At 36.9% G+C, this 26,278-nt stretch overlaps 2 protein-coding genes across 2 annotated transcripts; one reads left to right on the top strand and one right to left on the bottom strand.

Annotated features, from left to right (window-relative positions):
• Nucleotides 1-241: 241 nt before the first annotated feature.
• On the bottom strand, nt 242-12,167 carry Trs23 (trafficking protein particle complex subunit 4-like protein Trs23). The gene is made up of 3 exons (XM_019047336.2): nt 11,723-12,167; nt 10,987-11,265; nt 242-1,123 (listed from the first exon to the last, which is right to left on the bottom strand). Exons 1-3 carry the CDS (start codon nt 11,895-11,897, stop codon nt 924-926), a joined length of 654 nt encoding a protein of 217 aa, XP_018902881.2. The 5' UTR covers nt 11,898-12,167; the 3' UTR covers nt 242-923.
• Nucleotides 12,168-12,320: 153 nt separating this feature from the next.
• spict (magnesium transporter spict) lies at nt 12,321-25,423 on the top strand. The gene is made up of 8 exons (XM_019047296.2): nt 12,321-12,716; nt 13,940-14,062; nt 14,941-15,083; nt 15,841-15,949; nt 16,768-16,944; nt 17,688-17,896; nt 19,486-19,746; nt 20,535-25,423. The coding sequence occupies exons 1-7, from the start codon at nt 12,623-12,625 to the stop codon at nt 19,705-19,707; spliced, it is 1,077 nt and encodes a 358-aa protein (XP_018902841.1). The 5' UTR covers nt 12,321-12,622; the 3' UTR covers nt 19,708-19,746; nt 20,535-25,423.
• The last annotated feature ends 855 nt before the right edge of the window (nt 25,424-26,278 follow it).

Genomic DNA, 26,278 nt, shown 5'->3' with positions numbered 1-26,278 from the left:
CAGATGGATACTTTTAAGATTGCGATTTTGCTGGTTTGAGCGATGAAATATCACCTGGAGGAATAATGCATTGCTATATTCCTTTATATATCACCAATTTCTACTGAAAATTTTGCAAGCACAAATTCCAAGCTGCAGTTAGTAAATGAGAAGATGGCTTGAAACAGATTTTTGAGAAAAGTAATTTTTTTTTAAATGACAATACTTAAGAGGAAAATATAAAGCAAAACAAGATCAATACTACTTTTTGGGTAAACAATTTATTTTAAACAATTTCAAATACAAAATCTGGACAGTATGTACACGCATGTGACTATATTTACACTTGGGAAAGGAAATGATAAATTAAAACAAATAGATACCTCTGAGCAAGGTATAAAAAAGAAAAAAACTTAACAAAGTAAAAAACAATATACAGGAGAGAAAATTTACAGAAAAAGATTCAACTAATTTTCGTCTGTGTCGTTTAACTCGTTGAATTAAGGATTTAAAAATAATGTAAGAAGGAATGTTGAGTCTTTCTAACTTTATCTTCCTCCAGCTTAAGTTCTTTGCTTTACAAGTAAGTAAAGCCTGATTTTAGCATTGCTTGAATTAAATTTTGAGCTGTAATGAAAATGTGATTTCTGTTTAAGTATGTGGAAATAAACCTCTGTAGAGGCTTCATATGAGCTAGAATCAAATTAATAAGTTAGATAATTTAAAAATCCCTTCAATGAATGAAACGTAATACGTTTTGGAAATAAACTTTTTCCACATGAAAATTTGTTTTTAATTACATTTTCCCCGAAAAGAAGTTCATTAGTTCCTAGCCTGCTATTCATGCTCACCGCAAAGCAGAAAAACGCATCCATTAAAATTGTTTTTATACATATAACAGATATTGAATAATTGGACTGGAGAAAACGGATATATTTTGTAAATCACACATTAGTAATACCTGTCCTTTCAATTTGTTCGATTAAAACTTGTAAATTCGTATCGAATAGTTCACATCTGATGGGCATATCTAGAGAGTAGAAGGGATTCTTCAAAGCATAATCTGCGTACAATTCATACATCTTCTTGAGCAAAGAGTCAAGTCCTGCTTGCGATGGTTCTGCAACGACCATGAATTTCACTCCTGAGAAATTTAAAATTAGAACTGATTAAAAATTGGTTGAATATAGGAGGATACAAGAGGGTATTTGAACTATTTATGCTAAAAGGAACTATGTCACACGCAAATCCTATGCATTTAGTTCCTTTTAGTATAAATACGTCCATTTGATACGTAGGAGGATAGAATTTTAGAACATTTCCCCATATGAAGCTATGGTAAAGAATCGATTATTAAGGTGTTAGTTACCGATAGACAGGTGTTCGCAACTATCACCTTAATAATCGATTCTTTACCATAGCTTCAAATGGCAGATACATCGATTTCTCGCAAAGGAGATTGAACGCACCCATCTCGGCGACTCGCGAGTCTAGAGCCGAGATTGAGACTGTAGATCTCGAGGAGACTAGACGGCGCGATGCTTGAAGTATTCATTAGTTTCGCAGGCGCATCCCTCGATAGTTTTTCGCGAAAAGTTGCAAGTCTCGGAAATTTTCTTCCGGAAAATGAGGTCCATTTTCATAGATCCGGTCACAATTGGACCGCGTTTAGCAGGAAGGAACCAAGCCACATCAGCTTTTGACAAATCTAACGGGACGATTTAACAGATATATCTAAAGAAATTTAACCCCCCGTACCAGTTTCGTAACAATCAGTGCGTTTGCACTTGTTTGGTAAAAATCAGTTCGTTCGCAATAATTTTTACAAAAATTTAACATCCTCGTCATGTAAAAATCAGTGCGTTGAGCGTCCAGTCTTTAGAATAAAACCGACTTTTCGATTCGTATAAACAAACGTTCGGTTCAAGTAATCGAAATTTTTTCATCAGTTCTTTTAAGCACATTAGTTCGGTCACCCGAACTGAAAGTTGCGTTTGACGAAGTGAATAGTTGAGATGATACAGAGCACGATGTTCTCCTTCATTTTGTGAATGTGCAATTTGCCTCCTTGGCGGCTAAAATATTTGTATCAATCGTTTTGCCCCATCCAAATTATTACCCATGCGTTTAAGTCTCTGAGTCAGCCGAAAAGAGGTTTTCCTTCATTTTGTGGATACGCAATTTCACTTACTTGGATGTATCACGCGTTTCACTCTATTATTCAACTTTTCTACTCCTGCGTTGAAGTCCTGGAGTCAGCCGAAAAGAGATTCCCCTTCATTTCGCGAATAACATACTTGGAAGTTGAAACACACGGTTCGTTTTAAAAAAAATTTAATTTATCTGAAGACCACCCGCGATTTTTTTTTATAAAAGTGTCAAGGAAGGTTTCTAGATTAAGGTATTGAAAACCGCAAAATCGTAAGTGGGGCCGTTTTTTTTTATTTTCGACTTTTTCTATTTTTAAGGGTAAAATGGCGGCAAAAGCCAATGTATGACCACCAAAACCCCCAGCCATCTAGTCAAATTAAGTTAAAATTTTATGTATGTTAGTCCTTGACATGTAAAAGCGTATCCTTTTTCACGTATTGTGAGCCGTGGAAATGGGATTTCCCTCCGACCATAAAGAACAATTACACGTATTTCTGCCAAACGGAAGTACGTAATACGTCCAATTCATTTTGTCGAGTAATTTTTGGTTTATCTGTTTGCGCCTGAGGCTTACGCTGCTGTGCTCAGGAAGAACGCCGTATGAACCTTCAGGCTTTGCCAAATTTCGATTGATTAAACACGAATTTCCTGGTAAATTTATGAATATTTTTCTTTTAATTTTTCAGACAATTTTGCTCGCAATTTCACCTATAGCTCCTGAAAATTTCAAGGAAGAATATTCATAACTTTCTTCAAAAATGAATATTTTATCGAAGGAAATTTGGCAATTCTAGAATGTTCATACGGCGTTCATTGTTGGCATGGCAGTTTGTACGACCAGTCAAAAATTACGTGATGCACGCAAGCAGAGGAAGGGTGGAGGGTATGTCGTCACTCCTTCGACACAAGAGCGTATTTAAAATTCTCCGTAAGCCCTAGAAAGCGTGAAATCATATGGATAGAAGGCTCAACTCAAAAAAATAGTTACACCTTCGCGTCAGAGGAGCGAAAATTTAGTTGGCCAAAGTGCGAAACCCCGTATCTCCAATTGCGACGTTGCAGCTGTTGTCAGTTGTTTTCTTTGTAATACTAGTCCAAGTGACTTCTTGAAAACTTCCTTGATGTTTCCAGGGCCGGATTTAGGGGGTGGCCACATGGGCCGCGGCCCATGGCGGCAAATTTTGCAATTTTTTTAAATGTAGGTATAAAAAAAAATCGGATTCAGTAAAAAACTACAAACGGGATAAGGCAACAAAATCTCTTATTTACTGAGTGTGTAATTTCTATTTTGTCATCTTTCGGTGATACAAGAGACAGCGCAGCGCGGCGAAGAGAGCAATGATGACGAGGACTTGAGATAAAAAGAAGCCCTCGGCGCGGCGGTCGGCATGTAACAGATACGTAGTACCGCCTACAAAACTGCGTGAATACTTCACGCATTGCGTCGAACACAGTGCGGTCAGCAGCGGTCGGCGTGAAACGCATAGCGCCTACAAGACTGCATGCATACTTCACGCATTGCGCCAAACACAGTGCAGTCAGCGCGGTGCCGAAGTTGAAAGTATGTACCCCCATTAATGGTTGTTCTTTCACAATGTTTTCGCTCATTTCTTATAAATGCAAGGCTAACTATGCTCATGAGTTATGGGAAACTCTTGACCTATTATTCAGGTTGCACTTCGGTACATTGACCCATTGATCCGACCGTGACAATTATTATCAGTAAGTTACTGGACCGATCATCTTAAAATTGTTTATCAACAGGAACAGGAGGGTGAATGAACTCTAAACTCAGTCAGTGGGTCACAAGGTGAAAGTACTTGAGTTTAAGGGACAGGGTCATTGACCTTTCCACCAGCGATCGATGCTAACATGTGGGTTGTTTGTTGCTGATAACCTGTTGATCAAAAAAAATGGTCAGTGGGTCACCGCACCAATAACTCAACTTTTCTTCCAAGAGAAACTGAAAGGGAAACGGTCTTTGGGTCACGGGGTCAGTCCCGCTCGATAGGTCTTTCACGAAGTATGAATTGGACCACATTTTGCAATTAGTAAAATCAAGCTCTAGCTCATTACAGGAACAACGTATATGCTATTAGTTTTCCAATGCAGATGGGCGTTTTTATGTATGAGCTAGAAATTGCAGTTCCTGATCGCAAAATACAGTCCAATTAAAAGACTACACAGCGTGTTTTCTTTCCAAAATTTGACGAAATGAACGAGTCACACCACTGGGAGTTTTGAAATAAACTAATTAAGTGTTTACAATAAAGTAATACCGCTCGCCTAGCAAGAGCACTGAAGAATTTCCCGTTGTCACATGACAAACTTTTTAAACCGTGTAAATGAAACATCTGTAAACATCCGTGTACATCTGTCAAATAATTACTAGAGTTGGACAGAGTAAAGTGCAAAGGGATAAAATAATAGTCTGCAGTGCCTGTATGTACCTCTAAAAGAAAAAAAGTTTACTCGTCAAAGCAGAATTCTCTCGACGCACAGTGTGGCATCCATATGGATGATGCGGACAAAAATCGGTAAAAGACACTCAACTTAAAATAAGACATATAGTTAGCCTTGCATTTATAAGAAATGAACGAAAACATTGTGAAAGAACAACCATTAATGGGGGTACATACTTTCAACTTCGGCACCGCGCTGACTGCACTGTGTTTGGCGCAATGCGTGAAGTATGCATGCAGTCTTGTAGGCGCTATGCGTTTCACGCCGACCGCTGCTGACCGCACTGTGTTCGACGCAATGCGTGAAGTATTCACGCAGTTTTGTAGGCGGTACTACGTATCTGTTACATGCCGACCGCCGCGCCGAGGGCTTCTTTTTATCTCAAGTCCTCGTCATCATTGCTCTCTTCGCCGCGCTGCGCTGTCTCTTGTATCACCGAAAGATGACAAAATAGAAATTACTACACACTCAGTAAATAAGAGATTTTGTTGCCTTATCCCGTTTGTAGTTTTTTTTTCTGAATCCGATTTTTTTTTATACCTACATTTAAAAAAATTGCAAAATTTGCCGCCATGGGCCGCGGCCCATGTGGCCACCCCCTAAATCCGGCCCTGGAAACATCAAGGAAGTTTTCAAGAAGTCACTTGGACTAGTATTACAAAGAAAACAACTGACAACAGCTGCAACGTCGCAATTGGAGATACGTGGTTTCGCACTTTGGCCAACTAAATTTTCGCTCCTCTGACGCGAAGGTGTAACTATTTTTTTGAGTTGAGCCTTCTATCCATATGATTTCACGCTTTCTAGGGCTTACGGAGAATTTTAAATACGCTCTTGTGTCGAAGGAGTGACGACATACCCTCCACCCTTCCTCTGCTTGCGTGCATCACGTAATTTTTGACTGGTCGTACAAACTGCCATGCCAACAAAGAACGCCGTATGAACATTCTAGAATTGCCAAATTTCCTTCGATAAAATATTCATTTTTGAAGAAAGTTATGAATATTCTTCCTTGAAATTTTCAGGAGCTATAGGTGAAATTGCGAGCAAAATTGTCTGAAAAATTAAAAGAAAAATATTCATAAATTTACCAGGAAATTCGTGTTTAATCAATCGAAATTTGGCAAAGCCTGAAGGTTCATACGGCGTTCTTCCTGAGCACAGCAGCGTAAGCCTCAGGCGCAAACAGATAAACCAAAAATTACTCGACAAAATGAATTGGACGTATTACTTACTTCCGTTTGGCAGAAATACGTGTAATTGTTCTTTATGGTCGGAGGGAAATCCCATTTCCACGGCTCACAATACGTGAAAAAGGATACGCTTTTACATGTCAAGGACTAACATACATAAAATTTTAACTTAATTTGACTAGATGGCTGGGGGTTTTGGTGGTCATACATTGGCTTTTGCCGCCATTTTACCCTTAAAAATAGAAAAAGTCGAAAATAAAAAAAAACGGCCCCACTTACGATTTTGCGGTTTTCAATACCTTAATCTAGAAACCTTCCTTGACACTTTTATAAAAAAAAATCGCGGGTGGTCTTCAGATAAATTAAATTTTTTTTAAAACGAACCGTGTGTTTCAACTTCCAAGTATGTTATTCGCGAAATGAAGGGGAATCTCTTTTCGGCTGACTCCAGGACTTCAACGCAGGAGTAGAAAAGTTGAATAATAGAGTGAAACGCGTGATACATCCAAGTAAGTGAAATTGCGTATCCACAAAATGAAGGAAAACCTCTTTTCGGCTGACTCAGAGACTTAAACGCATGGGTAATAATTTGGATGGGGCAAAACGATTGATACAAATATTTTAGCCGCCAAGGAGGCAAATTGCACATTCACAAAATGAAGGAGAACATCGTGCTCTGTATCATCTCAACTATTCACTTCGTCAAACGCAACTTTCAGTTCGGGTGACCGAACTAATGTGCTTAAAAGAACTGATGAAAAAATTTCGATTACTTGAACCGAACGTTTGTTTATACGAATCGAAAAGTCGGTTTTATTCTAAAGACTGGACGCTCAACGCACTGATTTTTACATGACGAGGATGTTAAATTTTTGTAAAAATTATTGCGAACGAACTGATTTTTACCAAACAAGTGCAAACGCACTGATTGTTACGAAACTGGTACGGGGGGTTAAATTTCTTTAGATATTACTGTTAAAGTGTTGAACTGTTAAAAAAATTACTGCGTGAGCGTTAAATTTTTGAGAAATTTACTGCAAAGGCGTTGGATTTTTAGAAAGTTACCGCGAACGAGCTATTTTTTGTTGCCAATTATTGTGAACGAAAATTTCCCCCCAAATGTGTCATTATTTCAGAGCAATCTTCATCTTCAAGTTAATTTCCTGACTTTTCCTTAACCTTTTTTAGTTTTACCTGACTATTTTCGCTTTTCTCTACTCCAAAATTTTCTGATTCCCTATGAATTGCGCGCACATTGGTGCGAGCAACCAAAATCAGAACGCCTTCAATTTTTTCCATGCAATACGCACATCCACGGAGCACGAATAGTTGCATCCAGGCCAGGCGCTATGAAGAACTTGGCCTTCTTTCGCGCATCCATCGGTTGAAAAACTAGAGGGAACGGAGAGCGATTCAATGATGAGATTACCAAACCACAAATCGCGATTTGCGACGTTACAAATCTCCTGCCTCATTCCACTGTCCAAAGACGGACTAAAAATTTATTTTTATTTATTTTTTATTTATAATTCATGTACATAAATGCCACACGTTGTGGCTGTAATACTTGTCAACCCACCCCCCCCCCTAAATATTACACATTAATATAATATAGGTATGTAAGAACACAGGGAAGCATTAAGAATATTACAAAATTTTACAAAATAAAATAAAAGGTATAGAAAATTACAGTTAAATATTATTAAAAAAATCATTTAAGGAATAAAAAGCCTTGCTAACTAGTAAGGCTTTTAGACCAGCCATAAACTCTTTTAATTCCCATTTCAGAAGAGCTTTTCTCAGGTTCAAGGGAAGGTTGTTGAACAGTCTGATGGCAGTATGAGACACACATCATTGCTCAAAATATCTAGACGAGATTTTAGAATTTTTATGCACAAAAAGTCGAGCAGTATTTTAAAGAAAAAATAAAAAGCTATCGAGAATTTTCAAACCGAAAAATTCTCCTTGTTAGAGGTCCGTAATTTGGTATTTTTGCCACCGCGGTGGTTTTCAAGCACCTGCGCGGCGTGCAGCGTGGCCCACGGTCAAGCGGATTGCGCGCACAACGGTGCGAGCGAGAAAAACCAAAACGCCTTCAAATTTTTTCATGCAACACGCGCATCCATGGAGTGCGAATAGTCGCATCCAGGCGCCGTGATGAACCTCACCGCCTTACGCGGTGCCATCGGCTGCAAAACTAAGGGAGGCGCAGGAAGAATCGATGGTGAAGGTGAAATTACTAAACCACATATCTTGATTTGCAACATTACAAATCTCCTGGCAAATTTCACTATCTGAAGAAGGACTAATTATTGTTTTTGTTCTACATGTCGTTTATTTCTCATCGTTTTTGACAATGTTTCATAAAACTTTTGCGGAAAAGTCGAGCAGTATTTACAAGAAAAAATGAAAAAACTGAAAATGAAAAATTTGACCGTATTAGAGATTCGAATTTGGTATTTTCACCCTTTAGCAATGATTTTTTAAACTTTTTAATGATTTTTTTGGTTTCATCCTGAACTTTTACCAATGGAAAAGTGTACTACAACCCTGCAAAATTCCTTGCAACTGACTCATTAGACTGAAAATTTCGTGGTACAAAAATTATTAATCTCGCTGAATTGAGTTTGCCCAAACTGTCCCTTAAGCAGTACATATTATTTCTTATGAAAAGATTTGTTACAGTAAGCAAAAAACGAACTGACCACGATACTTTGAGGAACCAACCAGGATTCCTCTCTTAAAAGATGCTCTTTTCCTGTGATATTAACAGATATCTTGCTGCCTGTTCTTGGCCACAAAAAAGCCTTTTTGACATTCATTTGGGCGTATTTTTGCTAAACGGAACCAAGGGAACGGAACCAACGAAAGTGCCAATTTCAGTTTCTTTTGATGATTACAGAATCTTGGATGGCGTATTATGTTAAACGGAACTAAGCGCCATCAAAAAGCATTGAGAGCATAAAAGAGGTGTTTGCATCTCAAGGATTGTTTATCTGGTGGCATAGGTTGGTACAGCATGGCCAGCAAAATCCAGAATTCGAAGTATGAAAAACGGATCATAATGTCCGATTTTTTTGCTTAAATCAACTCATGATATGATTTCAAACACTTACTATGGACAGGGCCGGATTTACCTACTTGCCGCCCATGGGCCGCTAGTATTTTGCCGCCCCCTTCTCATTCGTTTTGAAACATCAATGAAAACCATCAAATGAACGTGCCAGCGGGGGAGGGGTGCATAAGACACGTTTACTGGTGTTTAACACATTTTTTGGGAAAGCCCTGTCAACACTACTAGCAAAAGTTCACGGAACGTTGCGCGAAAGTTAAGTTTTGTAAACCTATATCTCTGTGTGAACAAAGCCTTCCATTCTTAAGAAATGAACGAAAAAATTATGAAAGAACAAACATAAATGTGGCTTAATGATTTTAACTTCCGCCGCCGCGCCTCGCAGACTGCACTGTGTTTGACGCAATACGTGAAGTATTCACGCAGTCTTGTAGGCGCTATGCGTCTCGGCCGCTGATCGCACTGTGTTTGCCGCAATGCGTGAGGTATTCATGCATTTTTGTAGGCGCTATCCGTTTCGCGCTGTCCGCAATGACTGCACCGTGTTTGATGCAATGCGTGAAGTATTCGTGCAGTCTTGTAGGCGCTAATAAGCGTTACATGCCGATCGCCGCGCCGAGGGCTTCTCCTTTTCATCTCAAGTCCTCGTCATCATTTCTCTCTAGGTAAGTCGCGCCGTTCCAGGCCAAATTGCGTGTTTGGTTTCTCTCTTAAATCGACTAATTAAAGGTGCTGCCTCTTGTATCAATGAAAGACAACAAAAGTAGAAATTACTATACTCTCAGAAAATTAGAGATTATGTCGTTTTTTCTAGTTTGTAATTTTTTTTCTAAGTAAATCCGAATTTTTCATACACCTACATTTAAAAGAATTGCAAAATTTGCCGCCCCCCATAGATTTGCCACCATGAGCCGCGGCCCATGTGGCCAGCCCCCTTAATCCGGCCGTGACTATGGAATGAATTTTGATTGATAAAAAACACCATTTCCACGAAAATAGATGATAAGAGTCGTCCGTATTAACATATATATATATATAAAGTCGCTTTATAACGCACTCTGGCGTTCTACGACACCCAAGCGCCACATATGCCTGTCTTCCCAGAGGTTATCGGGCAACTGACACCGCAACATCTCTTTGTCAACGCCCTGCCGCCAACCCTTTACGGGACGTCCCCGTCGCCTCTTCCCAGGTGGTACCCAATCCAAAACTTGTTTGGGCAACCTCTCCTCCGACATTCTTTGCACATGTCCATACCAGCATAACTGCCTGGACATGACGTCGTGCACGATATCTTTCTCAACCTTCATCACCTGGCGAATTCTCTCATTACGGACACGGTCCCGTCTCGAAATGCCGGCAGATCGCCGCCAAAAATCCATTTCAGTTGCCCTCAACATTTCTTGCGTTCTTTTCGTCAAAGGCCACACTTCACTACCATAGAGCACGATACTTTTAACGATGGCGTCATATATCCGGTGCTTGTTTGCCTTTGAGATGCTCTGATCCCAGAGCACCCCGTTCAGCATCGCGATGGCTCTCCTGCCCTGGATGATCCTGTCCTTAATTGCTCTATCCATCCTTCCATCCTGATCGAGCCAAACACCGAGATACTTATACTCGTCACACTCTTCGATGCGCCGTCCATCCTCAAGCTCTATGCTTTGCCGTTGATGCGCTGCTCCCACGACCAGCTTCTCTGTCTTGGACACACTAACGTCCATGCCCCATTTCCGATATTCTTCGACCAACTTCCGCGTCATGTAATCTGCATCTTCCTCATCTTGAGCTACAACGATCTGGTCATCGGCAAAGCATAGAGTATAAAGGGTCTGCCCATCAAGGAGTGGAACGCCCATTCCTGCAACCTTCTTCCGTATTAACATACATCATCAAAAAAATCCTAAATAACCAAAATGCAAACACCTCCTTTTTTTCTCTATGACCTGAACCCGCCGATCCAACCCCCCCCCCCCCCTTCTTCAACCCTAGTGGCGCTTAGTTCTGTTCAGCAGAATTACTTCCATTTTGTGTCCACCTGATAGGAAAGATTGTGGGTATTCTGAAAAGTGTCTTTCTTTTAAGTTGTCATGATTATTCATAAACTGATTCAATCAGATTGATTACCTGTTAGAGTTTGATAACAGTGTAACTTGAAGGTGTCTGCTTCTAGCATCTCTATTCCAGAACTTTTTGGTTCTGGACTCAACTGAGCAGCCATCGCAAACAGAGGATAGAACATACTAGCAAGAAAGATCTTCTCGTTTGTTGTCATTTTCGGTCGTGCAAACTTCAGGTTGATAGGATAATTCTCTGAATTACCGAGGACCTCGAATACATCACGGCCATCATCTAGTTGCTTCCCTGTGACTGGCACACCATTGATGGCGACCAAACAGTGTCCAACTGAAAGAAGAGAGGAAATAAAATTACTTACATTACTTGAAAAAATTATAATGACAGCATACCAGCAACAATGCCCTTTACTGCTTAATAATCTAATTTCTTTCATAAATCAAGGGTGCTTTTGATAGCTATTTTTGACACATCTGGTGAATCACTCTCGCAAGAAATAGTAAACTTTTGAAGATTTTTTAGACTGAATGGTAGGCAGACTCAATGATCAAAATTGATTGATAATTAGGGTTAGAGCTCGCGCATCATATGTTGAGACAAACGTCAAAGTATTATTTACATCACCATTCACCAGTGGTGTCATCTGACTACATGTATTAACCTGTTGAGTGGGGCGAATTCAGAGCTAATCGGAGATTGACGTTTGTCTCAACATACGATGCGCGAGCTCTAGTAAATATCATGAGGTTACACAAATTGAGAATGGAGTCCAAGAGATAATACTCACCCACAATGCCATCTCTTTGACCAAAAGTGACGACTACCCTCTGTTTTTCATACGCCAAAGTGAAATTTAATGGATAACTGAAGGCTTGCTCAACTTCTATTTTAGGCGAGTTGTGGTCATGATTGAAGATTAAACCGCCGGACTTTGAGACTATATACACACTATAAATGACCATATTTAACGTAAATCCGGTAGTGAGACAGTTATTACTTGAGAAAAGAAAATAATAAGCACAAATTTAAACTTAAAAAAGGTGAAATCAACACTGCGCAAGGAAGTCAACTGTGGGTACACGTATGTTGGTATGATAAAATGACTGAGTAAGCACAAGTTTATTATATTGGAACCAATAAAAATTTTTGGATTTCACTACGGTGTAACAGACTTTGGTATCACATGAAAAAATGAAGAAAACCTAGATGTAAAAGGGCAAAAGCACTGAAAGCTCAGTAACTTCAAATTTGGTTCAGAACTTTCTAACCTAAAATCAAAACATCAACAACTTTTGGTTCACTATCATTCCTATGCGGAACAATAGAAGAAAGTCCTTTTTCAGATTCCGCTGTTCACATTATTTTGATTCCTAATCAGTGTAATCAGCTCTGAAAGGAATTCATTTTCTGCCTCCACACCTTACTTCCTTATCGAAGGAAACGTAATTTTGCGCAATGTACGTTTTGGTTTACTTTAAGCAGTGATCTTTGTCCCAAAAATTCTCTTTTTAGTGCGCAGCAGTTTTTTTTGTTTCCAGTTTGTCTCCCAACTTGTCTGCGAAATGAAGACTCCAACTCCATCGTGATTGCCTCAGCATGCAACCTTGTACTCGAAATTGTATGTATTAATCCTTTCTGAAGAGGACTTTCAATCCTTGTGCCTAACTCCACATCCAAAATCTTCAAAATGTCAATGCCCAGCACAGAAGTTAGTCAATCCTACGCTACAAGGGAATTCTACATCGGTTTGGCTCTTGCTGTCAGCTCAAGCATCTTCATCGGTAAGTCTCCCAATCTAAAAATGCTAAAATTTATGGCCATCAGGCTACTAGCCTGCAAAATGAGCCTTTCGCTTCTACTACCAGGGCAGTGTATTGAACAGCCATGTAAGGCCTCCATACTGAGAGGTCATTACCATTTTAAGAGTGTTATGTAACAAGCCACAAGTTGAAATCCCGCAGGGTCCAAGAGGGGAATGGAATGACAATTGGATATTCTACCTCCATACTGAGCCTCAATTTGTGTTTGCTAATTTGACAGCCATGTTCCAATCGTTGTCAGCACCGTGCTCTAGCCGTCTACCTTTTATACGGTAATGTTGAAGCATTTGGTAACTGAAGGGCATGAATTTCTACATCTCTAGTGCCGAAGCTTTGCAGTTAGCAAATATATACAGCTAAAAGCCTCCTGTTAAGTGTGGTTTCCAGTAGCCGAACATTGCACTTGTGCTGCAATGTAGCAATGAATGAAGCCATTGGATTTCATTGAAACGTCCTTAGTGGAATGAGGCTTGCGATTCATTATCGTTCAACCTAAACTCTGCATCGTTTTAATTGGATGTATTTCTGTCAAACGAACCTATGTGCACTAAGACATGAGCCCTGAGACCCATTAGAATACAAGCATAAAAGGGCTCACGTGGTAATGCACTTAGCTCCGTTTGGCAGAAATACGTCCAATTGGAAGTCCTGCTGTCCATTTAAAACTTGGTCGAAATCTGGTAGACCTTGTACCCCTTCTCCTACTGGAAGAGGTTAACACATTCACAGATGAATTTATTGGTAATTTGTTTTGCTGCTGAGGGCTTTAAACTGTATCTTTTCTCAGTTAAGTTCCATGATTGATAATTCTTCATGCCTGATTGATCGAGTTTAGCCAGAATTAGTCTCGCTACGTCTGATGTCTGATCTCATCCTTCTTTATTATTTTTTTATAGCAAATCTATGTAACATTCTGACTTGGCATTAAGTGAGATTACTCTCTCTATTTTGGGAGAAATTCACTGGAAGTATTAAGGCATTATGTTGATCAGTTTCATGTTATAAGAATAGAACAAGAGAGCACATTTTGCAACGCGATTTGCAGCTAAGCTGATTCTGGTAATGTTTTTAAATTTTCTAATGCCAGCAATGATCAGCCTTTGACATTCATGAAGTATCTACTTATCTAAGTATTATATTTTAGATTTTATATTAATTTTTTTGCCCTGTTGTGTGAATTGCAGGTTCCAGTTTTATTATAAAAAAGAAAGCACTTATAAAGCTGGGTAAATCTGGACATATAAGAGCATCTGCTGGAGGATTCGGATACTTAAGAGAATGGCTGTGGTGGGCTGGAATATTGACCAGTAAGTTGAATTCCTTTTCTTCTCTTATTTCAAAGGCCTCTGCAGCACTGGTTTGAACCATAGGCTCAGGGTTCGCCGTTTTTGAGAATCAACGGCTTTTCTAATCCATCCAAAATTCTTTTGAAGAATTTTTCTCATATGAGGACTTATATGTAACAATAGCGGATGTCAAGTTTTCACATTGTGAGAAAATCCGAAGGGTATTTCTCAGTTGCGTTTTTTCAGAATATCATCTGCTAATTTAAGGAAATTGATGAGTAACTTCTCTGGAATTTCATGGTTAAAGCATTGTAAATTCTTACAGAATATACACTAAAAGTCTCAGTAAAATATATTAATTTTATAGGTTGTCATTAAAACTCTCTAAATACTGTTTTTCTAGAAACAATGCTCCTTTGTCTCTTGTAAAAGCGTTTCTCAAAAATGTTGTTTTTTTTCGGAAACATCATTCTACTTTAGAATCATCTTTGTAAACAGAAGAAAATACGACTGTAGAACAATCAATGTGATACCTGTATCATTTTGTATATCGACGTTGTAAGTCGGCAATCACATAACTCGTTTGCGGTGTCTGAAAATCTCCACCTCTATGTTATTTTTTTAGAGGAAAACAAACTGATATCATACCTTGAAATTTTTGCAGAATTTTCTTTGCACAGAGAAGAAAAATCACGGCAGTTTTAAAGAATTGTCGTCAAGTAGTTTTCCGTTTAGAAAATAAAGTATGACAGGAAGTCTGCGACGTCGCAAACCGAGTTCTGTGATTGCCGACTTACACCGTCGATATCTATAACACAATAGCATTTGAATTTCCTCATCAACATACTTATTTGCAAGTTTATTTCAACATGATTTTCAATATTTCAATTTATTTTCAGTGGGTGTCGGGGAAGTGGCAAATTTTGTTGCCTATGCATTCGCTCCAGCTTCTCTTGTAACTCCTCTGGGAGCGTTAAGTGTTTTAGTCACCACCGTATTGGCAGCCAAATTTTTGAATGAACGATTAAATCTTCTTGGCAAGGTTGGTTCATAATCTTACTACTTTTCATTCATTGTCTCATTTTACATTCAATTTTTGAAGCCTGACTTTTTTTTTTTACCGTTTAATTTCATCTTTTAAGTAAGTACCTTGTTGTCAAAAATTTGTTAGAGTACCTCTCGACCCTATAGACTTCAAATCTGGTTCTTTTGAATGTTTCTCATAAATTGATATTACTGGAATATTCCTACCTTGCCTCATAGTCTGGGCTGAAAGGACTTCTTTGAGTAATACTCCCTTTTTTGTTCAACTGTCTAGCAAAAAATATAACCAAAAGAACTTTAAATGAAGCATGAAAGTTTGGTTTATATCAAAAGGCAGAATCGACAGCGTTGCCACAGTCAAAGAATACCAGGGAAACTGGGAAATGTCAGGGAAATAGGTAAATGCCAGGGAAAATGACAAAAGTATCGGGAAAAAATTGTTAAGTCACCTCCATTTGCTTTCGAGAATGGGTTTTGACGTTTTAAACAACAAATTTTGTCTGAATACTATTTCAATTAATGTCTCTTTAACCATCCAGTGTATCCTCAATTGTCAGAGAACATTACCAAAATGTGTCAAGGAAATCGGGGAAATGTCAAGGAATTTAATTTTCAAAATTCTATGGCGATCCTGATCAAGAGGCAGAATTGAAGAAATTTCAATAAATTATGGAAAAAAGTTCAGGAACCATTGAAACTCCAATATGTCAGTGTTGGAATTGAATGTTCTAATCGTTGTAAATATCTGTTTTCAGCTGGGTTGCTTCTTATGTATTCTCGGTTCAACAATGATCATTATTCATTCTCCTCGAAGTGAAGAAGTTGAAGATCTTTCTGTTCTGTTAGAAAAAATCCAAGAACCAGGTAACCTTAATGAACGATGATACATATGAGACAAATATGATGCATACTTCTTAACTGTAAGCTGTGAGAAATCACTGCATTTTTAAGCGTTCGTTTAATTGGGAGAAATTACCTCTTTTTTTCGAGGTATACATAAAATGACTCATTCGAGGCTTTTTGTTCGAATTTCAAATTCTAGAAAACAGTTGAAAAGAAAATTATGAAAAATAATAACAGAAGCCCTCACATGCAAGCCTGGTCAAAATGTCTTAAAAAATGTATATTCACTTATGTAAACCTCAAAAATTGACTCATCAAATTTCTGACATGCTTGTTAATGAACAAGTGTTTGTTTTTCTAGGCAATTGAAGTTGGATTATATGTAGTTATTTAAACGCTGCACTGAAACAACCAGTTTTATTTTACCCAATAATTGAAGTCTCTTTAACTCAGTGCGAACTTTGGGTAGGCAATGAGGATAATAATCTTTCATTCTCAATATAGCAGCTAGTCCCAGTTGAGGTGAAATCTGATTCTGTTAAAATTACCATCCTCAAGGTTTATTTCTGATTGTCCATGCCACAAAAAGTGGTGGATTGTGGGCATAGCTAGTCACCAACTTGGTGTATTGTTTCAGGGTTGATATACAGGTACGCTAACCTAAGCCAAATTAATTCCTAAAGAATTTCCGGCCCCTCTCCTGTCATTCTTCATAGCATGGACTATAATATCCTCTATGTTTGTTACCAAACTAGATTTCTCAAGGATTCACAAAGAAAATATGATTCAGAGTTTGAAACAAAAGATCTTCTCTTTAATCACTGTATTTTATTTTTCAGCATTTGTAGTTTACGTATCGATAGTTGTGATGGTTTCTCTGATTATTGCCTGCTACGTGGGGCCACGATATGGTCATCGGCATGTTGCTGTCTACATCACCTTATGCTCTGCTGTCGGATCTTTAACAGTCATGGCTTGTAAAGGTCTCGGGTTAGCAATTAAAGAAACTCTATCAGGTAAGGACCTATACATCTTCCAAGTCTGCACCTTATCACTCTTGCTTTGCTCAACTTGACTGTTGGCTTTTAATTGGTTAGGTATTGATTTTTTTCTCCCCTCACAAATGATTTCTTGAACTTCCCAATGAAATTTTTGTTTTTTTCACAAAATTTGGCGCACAAAAATCTGTACTACAACCCAGCAAAAATTCCTCGCCAATGCCCCATTTTTGTAGTTCTAAAGATGTTTTATCATGGAGCATGAAATTTTTAACAAGGATGATAGATGCAATAGAAGTGAAAGCTCTACCATTTTCCTTAAGCCCTTTGCTTGGCAAGTACTCTAAATTTGTTGGCGGCAAAGCCCAATTTTTAGATGCCTCTCATGAATAGATTTGTGGAGTTAGAATATTATTATCAACTCGAATGGGAAAAGACCAGATAGTTTTTCGTTTCTACTGGTTGTATCATATTTATAGCTTGGAATTAATTCAGAATATTCTACTAACAAGGAGAAAAATCAAGAAGATGTTTAAGAATTTGTGTTGACTAGATTTCCGAAAATGAAATAAAGTATGACAGGAACTCTGCAAAATTGCAAACAGAGTTACAAGATATTGTACTACGGCCATTCAAAAGTATGGAAGTGATCACATTCATACTTCATCCCAATTTTTTTGTTGTTATTTGTGTGCAATTTAAAATTCTTTATCTGAATCTATCTTGAAATTAAGTAATTGATTTTTGTCTTTTCCCTCCAGGTTATAGAAACGAAACGGGAAACTGGTTAACATGGCTTTTCCTAGTTGCAGTAATAGTCTGCATAATGATTCAAATGGATTACTTAAACAAAGCCCTAGACATTTTTAATACGGGTATCGTCACTCCAGTTTACTATGTCATGTTCACCACTCTAGTCATAATAGCCTCCGCTCTTCTCTTCAAAGAGTGGCAAAATTTAGGTTCTGATGTAAGTATTCCATTTTTGGAGTTTCAGTTATGGTCCGAACACAAAAAGTGGCACCTAAGGGGCAGAGTCAGGTGATTGGCTGGATTTACTGTTTAAGGGTTTTTGAATGTGCCCATATGAGGACTTATCTGTAACAATAGCGGATGTGAAAAATTATCTTTTCAAAACACATTATAAAAACTGTTTTGGCATCGAGAAAATTTTGAGAAAATACTTGAGATGTGATCTTCGAGATCTGTACATTATGCCAGAGCCAAACATATTAAATTTTTGTGTGAACAAAACAGTTTTTTAAGCGTGTTTCAAAAAGGTAATTTTTCACATCTGCTATTGTTACAAATAGTCCTCATATACCTGTGTTTCAACACTTAAACAATACCCAAAACTAGTTGTAAACTCCATTCGCTCCTTGTTGCCAGCTTTTTTGATTGTGGTTAAATTTGTGTTGTTCCTCTGAGACTGAGAAATGTACTTTTTTTTATGAAAACCAAGGTATTGTAGCTCATCAAAAATTTAAAAAAGTTCTCACTTGCACATCAATTGCAAGTTAATTGACGTGCAAGATGAGTACTTTTTTAAATTTTTGATCATTTCTTGTGCTGCCTACTAAAGCGGAAAAGTTTTTGTTTTAATATTGTTGATTGTAGCACATGGTTTAATGAATTTCTGGCGTTTCATAAATGATCAACTGGAGTCTTCAAGTATCAAACATAGTTTACACGTCCACCTTGGAAAAATGAGTGCAAAAATGATGTCATGACATTATGTTAAAAAATAATTCTGTGATAATGTTTTTCCAGGCAGGTAAACTGCCTGCATGCTCATGATATTTCCTAAAAATTTTGTCAACAGTCGAACATGGGGAAAAATCGGAGTTATGTGACAGAAAGTTAAGTGGTAAATTTTTTGTTCAGGCGACAGAACCTTCAGAACCGTTGGATCGTTTTAGGAAGAAGCATCATACACTTCAATTTTGTGAATCGAAGTGCCATTTTCAAAAAACTGACAAGCTTTTGTCCAAGTGAAGTATATCTTTTGAGGACGAAAGTTTTTTTTCCCGGTCTACCTAAGAGGTCGATTTGTACAACTGAAGATTCAGTTTCTCCAACGGTCACTGAACTCATTTAATTCCCTGGACCAAAGTTTTTTCTGTGTGAAGGTAGCATGTATGATCATATTAGAATATACCTGAGCTTACTGCCGAAAAAAGCCTCATTATGACTTTTTCGGGCAATTAAGCAGGTTTTGCTTTCTTTAGTGGCCACGTGGCTTGGTAGTGCATGAAAAACTTCACGAAGGTTCTCAAATTTTATTTTTATTGGCTGCATAAACCCTGAAAATGTTTAAAGTCAGTCCCAGTGCTTTAACTAGAGTCACTGTCATGAAGTCTCTCTTTGAATAATCACTTGGCATCCACAGCTCATTTCATTCCGGAAGTAGATCACAAATTTTTGTCAAATCAAATTTTCCTCATTTTCCGTAACAGGAATCCGGTATTGCCTCTTGTAGAGGCTGTGGTCAATTAGCTTGGAGGACAAGATTATTATACTCCAGCGTAAAAATAACGAAGAACTTTGTTTTTTATCCAGGATATAATCGGCAATCTGTGTGGATTCCTCGTAATTATCGTGGCCATAGTCTTACTGAATACATTCAAAGATATGGATGTGGATGTGAGTAGTTTGGGAGAGTCGTGGCCAAACAAACGCGATCCTCGAGGATCCTTCAAAGCGATGATCCGCATCTGGCCAGAGAAGGAGGCAGGATTTGACTCAAAAGCCGTGTCCACCTACGGCACTCCTACAGCGTGACGCCATGTAAATGGGGACTCTAAAAATCTTTGACCAGCGGTAAGTGGAACCTTTTAATTAAATTGTAAGTTATGTGAAAAAAACTGGCAAGAATTATTCTAGTCATACCGTACAAAATCTGCATTTACACTTCTATGCATCTCTACAAAAGATGGAATCGAACAAAATGGGACCATAAGTGAGAATTTAAAAATACTGAGAAAACCAAACCACAGCTTGTAAGATATATTCTGCATCATGTGGTGTTATAAGCGCTCAATAACTCTAAAAATTGATGTATGAGAGTACATAAAAGTTAAAGTTTGAGAATGAAAAATTTCAGAAGTGTAGAAAGCGTCTTAAAATGTCTAAGGTAATTTCATCGCAATCAGTCTCCTGTAGCATTGACTAGAAAGATTGCCTCTTGTGATTTCTTTTTGTGTCTCATTTTTTGACGGATAACTAAACAACATAATGCCTTGAAACTTTCGGTGAATTTCCTCTACATTATGGAAAATATACTCATGAAAAGTCATGTTTGAATATTGCTTCGATTTTTGTTAAAAATATAAAATGAAAGAAGAAATTAAACAACTTAGACTCATTCCGTTAAAATCCGTCCAACAGAAAAAAATGTGGATCAAATGAAAGAAAAGAAACAGAATTGTTGGTATTACCTATACAACTATCCATTAATTTAAAAGTTTTCTCACTGATTTCTTTTTCTACATCGATCTACCTCAGTCAGTATTTGGTAAAATAATAAAGACAACGGCAAAGAGGAAATAAAAAAATTAAAATTTATTCACTCGGTTTATTTTTCATTTTTTCTTTTCTGTTTGTTCCAGCTACATTTGCCGAGTAATAGAGCCTCTGTTTTAGTAAGCATAAATTTGTTATTATTGTATCGCATTCAGTGCTTCTAAGTTACTCACAATTACTGCACTTAAATACTCTGCATGAAGGATTGCTCAACTGACATTTCTGTCCTTTGGGTTTTCATTCTGATTTTTTTTTTTTTTTTTATGCTCTAATTTTTCTGACCAGAGACCCAAAAGAGTCATCTCATTGATTCAAATCCATAAAAGCTACAGGAACTTTGATAGCTGTATTCACACAAATATATTGATCCAGGCTGGCGTTTTCTTACGTACCACAATTTTTCTTGGTTTCGCAATGTTTGTTATGCTGTTCTCCTATCATTGACCACTGCAAATGAGCCACTAGACTGGGTCTGAACGAGAAGAAAGTTGCTTATTCCCTCCGCAAAATCTTTTGTAAAAAACGATTCACACAACAGGAAGTTTGAAAGGCGAGATTTGTGACCGGATCGGTGAGAAGGGACCTTATCTTCTGAGAGAAAGTTTTTCAGAACTTTTTCTATTGAATCAAGGTAGAACATTTGAAATTTTTGGCGCAGACTGCACCCTGAAAGCTCAAAAACTGAAGAAACGAGTCCTGAAGTTCCGAGACAAAAATTCTTATGTCGAGGGGAACATGATTAAAGTTTATGCGAAAAATTTTCTCTTGGAAGATTGTCTCATTTCATAGATCTTACTAAAAAGAAAAATACTCACTAGTATGAACAAATTTCCTCTTATCCGTTGCGATTTAGCTTTAGCTGCCAATCATCCAGGACACCACTTGAAAGTTGCATCACAAATGGACTACATTTTGCAATTTGGAACTAAAATTCCTGCTTATGTTAGAATCAGCATATGTGCCATAAGTTTCCTAATGCAGATAGGTGCTTTTATGTGCAAGCCTGAAGTTGTAGTTCCCAATTAAAAAATGTGATCCAAATGATGACCAATTAGGGCGGAAACGCATCGGATAAGAATCAATTTGTTCAGTCCAGTGAGTATTTTAATATTTTAAGGGATATGAATGCTAGTCTTGTTTTGCACTGGTCTGGTCTCAAAATTTTAATCTATACTGTAGGCATTCAAAATAGTCCTTTGTATGAGGAAAATGAATTAAGTGCAGTGATTGTTCTGGTTGAAATTTTTTGTCTGTGATATTAGAGATAACTTTTTTTAGCTCTTTTCATTGTTGTGTGTCTTTGATTTCCATCGTTTCTAGCTCATAATTTTGTAGTATGTAAGTCTTTGCCTTTTTCAAATGTTAATCATTTCTATAATTCTTATGTTATGCAAATGAGCACTTGCTAGTCGCAACGAGTCTGATTTGTTCAGTTTCTTTTGTCCTGATTCTTTAAAACCACAGAAATATTTATGTTTCTCTAACTTTAAAAACTGTAGAAAACAATCATGCATTTGCAAGTCAATCTTGTACCTAAATCAGTGTTCTGCCTTTTCTGGGCGCCATGCGTCAAATGCGCCTAAGAATCAATCGTTGGCGCTGGAAAATTGGGGAGCTGGGCCATTATAAAGTTTATGCACCCTGTCAATTTTTTCAAACTCACAATTGCAGAACAGCGGTAGTGTTCTTAATGCTCTGTTTGTGGCACAGCATCATAGCGCGAGAATAGGACTGAGACATAAAGCAGAAAAGCATGGCGTATACAAAAAGTTGATTTGGCTCCCATAAGTTGTAGATGACTTCTACAAATTGGGCTTCCTGGCCAGGGTGGCTTCTGAAATTTTAGGAAGAAGGCTCAACACCGACCAAAATTAACTTCTGTTCATTAATGAGATGACAATTTTCTGTACTGTTTGTCTTTAACTCCTGAATTTTTAGTGTCTTCAGCTTTGAGGTTGCAATTTTTTTTTTGTGAAGATAAATCGATATCGTTCTAGTTGCTGACATTTATTTTAAAATGAATTTCACTATGCTCTTGTCTATTACTAGTTTTCATGAAAATCTCTCACAGACTTTCTCATCCAACATTTCTAAACCCGTAAGAATAAACTTAAAAAATATATGTTGTTCAAACAGGAACTAAGGTTCACTTTTTGTTTATCTTTAGCTGGTTTTTCCCCTCTTGTTAAGAGAAATTTAATATGCCGCAACTCTAAAAAAAATGTAACATCATCAATTTATATTTTCAATTTAAAAATTCGACCTCATTTTAAGAGCATGTAAGGCCTGGTTATAGCTTTAAGGAAAAGACAATTGTTGTAGCAGAATTTGTATCATTGTGTTTTTACTTTTGTAAGAGGTACTTTTTAAACACGGATCATCTCGCTTCTCGTTACAAGCAATTGCGCCATCTCCTTTAATCAGCGTTCAACTAATTTTACTTTTCTTTTGCATTATAATTACATGCAATGTCTTACTACTTTGTTACATCAAATTATAACTTAATTTAATTTAATTCTTTCATCAGAATCACCTTTTATTTCTTGATTTAAAGAAATTATTCTTTGCAAAAATATTCCGCAAAATTTCGAACTTTCGTATTCAAACCAATCGAAGTTTTTTTGATCACTTTACTGGTTTTTTGTCTCTGTAGCATTTTGAACTTTTCTAAAAGGAACTGTCAGCTAAATGTGTTAAATAGTCAACCTCCATGAAATTTACACGTGAAATAGCCTTTCCTCAAGCCTTTTCTTTCTATATTTTCTTTTTTGTTCCCATTAATTCGCAAAAATTTATCGGAGCATATCAATAATTGAAATATGAAATCTTTTATTTTTCTTTCCCTCTCTTATTTTGGTTTCAATAGAACGGCAAACGCATCTGTGCTGAAAATGAGTGAGTTAGTGCGGCAGTATTTATATGATAAGAATACATTAAATTAGTAACATAAGTATATCGCATTCAGCAAAAAGGAACCAGCGCATTTACAGTGTCGCATAAATGTTGCCTCTTCATAATCACCTAAAAAAATTTCCCAGAACAGCAAATTTTGCTTGTTTCCCACTGAACAATTGTCAATTTGAAAGGAAAATAATTGTGTAAACTTTAATACTATACATATATTGAGTATCCTTAAAAGAAAAGAAGAATTTGCACAATTTTGAAAACAATGAAATTGCGCTGGTTCCTTTTTGCTGAATGTGATCCAAGTTACTGTCTGGCATAGGCTGTGGATGTTAATTGATTGAATACAATTTGACTTGACTATAGCGTACAGAACAGGTTGAGATATCTCAAGTTTCCAAATGTCAAATTTTTCCAAATGTAATGCATTCCAACTGACGAAAGTTTCCGTTAACTGATGTAGTATTCAAGAGTATAATGTATTGTGATAATTTTATGTATGTATCAAATTGTGCTCGTGCCTTGATATTAGTTTTTACTTTTTTTAGTTCGTTCAAGCGAAGTCACATTTTTGTAACCCCCATCACTTGCGTCAGAATATACCTGTTTTTAAGGTGTATCATTTGGCGTTTCTGTAACACTTGTTAAACTTCACCCTCAGCTCTCCCATTGTAACTGAAAGCTTTACAACTCAAAAGTAAGTTAGCATATTAGTTGTACTTTTGTAATTCAAATATAGCAGCTGTTTGGTCATTGAAAGTGAACTAATGTAGTTTTTAACTTGGAAAGTTATTGTCAGCGTAGATTTTTGTGAGTAAATTAAAAGTAAATCAAAATGCCATCAGCCAACAAGTTAATATTGTGCCTGTTATCTTTGTTTCTGGAAAAAAATCTCTATCAAAAGGGGATTAGATTTGCAAAAAGGGACCTCATATTCTGGGAGAAAAGTTTCCTCAACTTTTTGCAAATGCATACAGGAAAACATGTGGAAATTTTGTTCCCAAGTTTGACCCTGCAAGCTCATAAATTGAAGGAAATATGAGACCTGAAGTTCCGAGACAAAAATTCCTAGGTTGTTAAAAAACGTGGTTTAAGTTTTTGCAAAAAGTTTAAGAAAACCTAATGGAGATGAGGTCTTTAATAGATCCAGGCAAGCTTTTACTCAATGAAGTTTTAATGTGTAAAATATTTTAAAACGACGAAACTGTGCCAAATTTGTCATAGCTAAGTGGAAAGAAATAATTTTTGGGGTATCTTTCAGGTTTATACGAGCAGTTATGGTGAGGTTAATTCTCTTCAATGATCGGGTTTTCCTTGATACATACTTTATAGTAATCCTTGAGCTGTAGTAAGTAGGAAGATTTAAGATTTTTCTAAAATTCAAAATGCATTTAAATGGGTACTTAAACTGATCTTATGAAATCGCAACAGAGCCATGTTTTCAACAAAAACCAAAAAACTGAACTGAAGAAATTTTGGTGAGAGTTGTATGAGTTTGACTGAACTAATGAAATGCTAAAGCGTACAGAATTGAATCGAAATAATTCTAAATATTCTTAAGTAAATTCCACCCGCAGCTTTCACTATGTTTAGACCTGAGTGGTTTATATTCTGGATATCTAAGATACCAAAATTCTTTATCATTTCGTCAATCCTTAAAATTTTACGAATTGACTGAGGGCTGGAAATTTCAGTTTTCAAATTTCTGCAGTAATAAAATATAGCTTTTCTCATCTCTTCAAATTATGATACTCCTTTTCAGAATCCGCAGATTTTTCAATCTTCAAAATTTGCAAGCGCAAGAGATGTTCATACAATGGTCTCAGTGAGCACTTCATGTGTTTCAACTTCAAAGCTGTTTGAAAGTAATAATGTAAATCACCCTCAGCTTTTTTAAAATCGTTATTCTCTGTGATTGCTTGCAAATAATTATAGTTCAATGTAATTTTTCATTTTCTGAAGTGTCAACTAAGTCGTAAGTTTCAAGCTAATAACTACTCTTAAGTCTCTAATTTGTATCACAAAAAATGTTTTTTCTGAAATAAATATTACTCTATTTTAATTTTACTAACTGATTAGTATTTTTAAATTTGATTTTCCTTCAGACCACTTCTTCTGAGCTTTCGACGGGTGCTATCTTACAGTACCGAAGTAGATTATGAACAACATTTTAACACATTTCTGAAAAGCAGTCCTCAAAATCATAAAATGAAATTGAAAAGCGTGAAAGTGAAATTTTCAAGGGCATCATGACATGACATTTTTTTCTTAGAGAACATATTGAAATAATCATAGAAAATATACTTTGACTTTCAGTTTAAAATTTATGGTCAAAATATGGGTGTAAATAGTACAAAAGTTTATATGAGTCCCAAATGACCATATTTTTCTGATCCAAATGAAGACCTTTTCTAATGAAGCTTTGCTCTCCCTATTTACCTGAGAGCACCTTCAAGCAAGGGGCTTTCGGGGGAGGATTTTTTAAACCTAAAATTTTATAAAGGAGAAAAACATGAATTTTCTGGTCAACCGACATATGAACTCAGCCAGCCGAAATATTTTTTTCTTCTATTGACACTGATGAAGCGGAAGTGAAGTAAAATACAAAGGATTTTGTGATGCACCATAAATATGCCCTCCACACCATCAAAAGAAAAATCCGTCTTAGGAAACCTCTTTTGACTATTTTCTTAAGTGAAATTCAACTCTCGGTGAAATTTACTCTAAAAAGTCTTAAAAAATTCGAATATTTTCAATGTTAGAAAACTAAGTACATGTTGGGGGCTTGGAGGACAAGGCGCATACGTGCAATTTTGACTTGTCCTAATGCATATCCTGCAAAGAATTTGCTTCCAAATTCCAATTATTAAGCATCAAAAAGTCAGTTTGAACTTTCCCCCGCCATGTAATTTCGAAACTTCAAACA

This window comes from Bemisia tabaci, chromosome 9 (assembly GCF_918797505.1).
Source record: "Bemisia tabaci chromosome 9, PGI_BMITA_v3".
Lineage (NCBI taxonomy): Eukaryota > Metazoa > Arthropoda > Insecta > Hemiptera > Aleyrodidae > Bemisia > Bemisia tabaci.
This window is presented reverse-complemented; position numbering and strand designations above follow the sequence as displayed.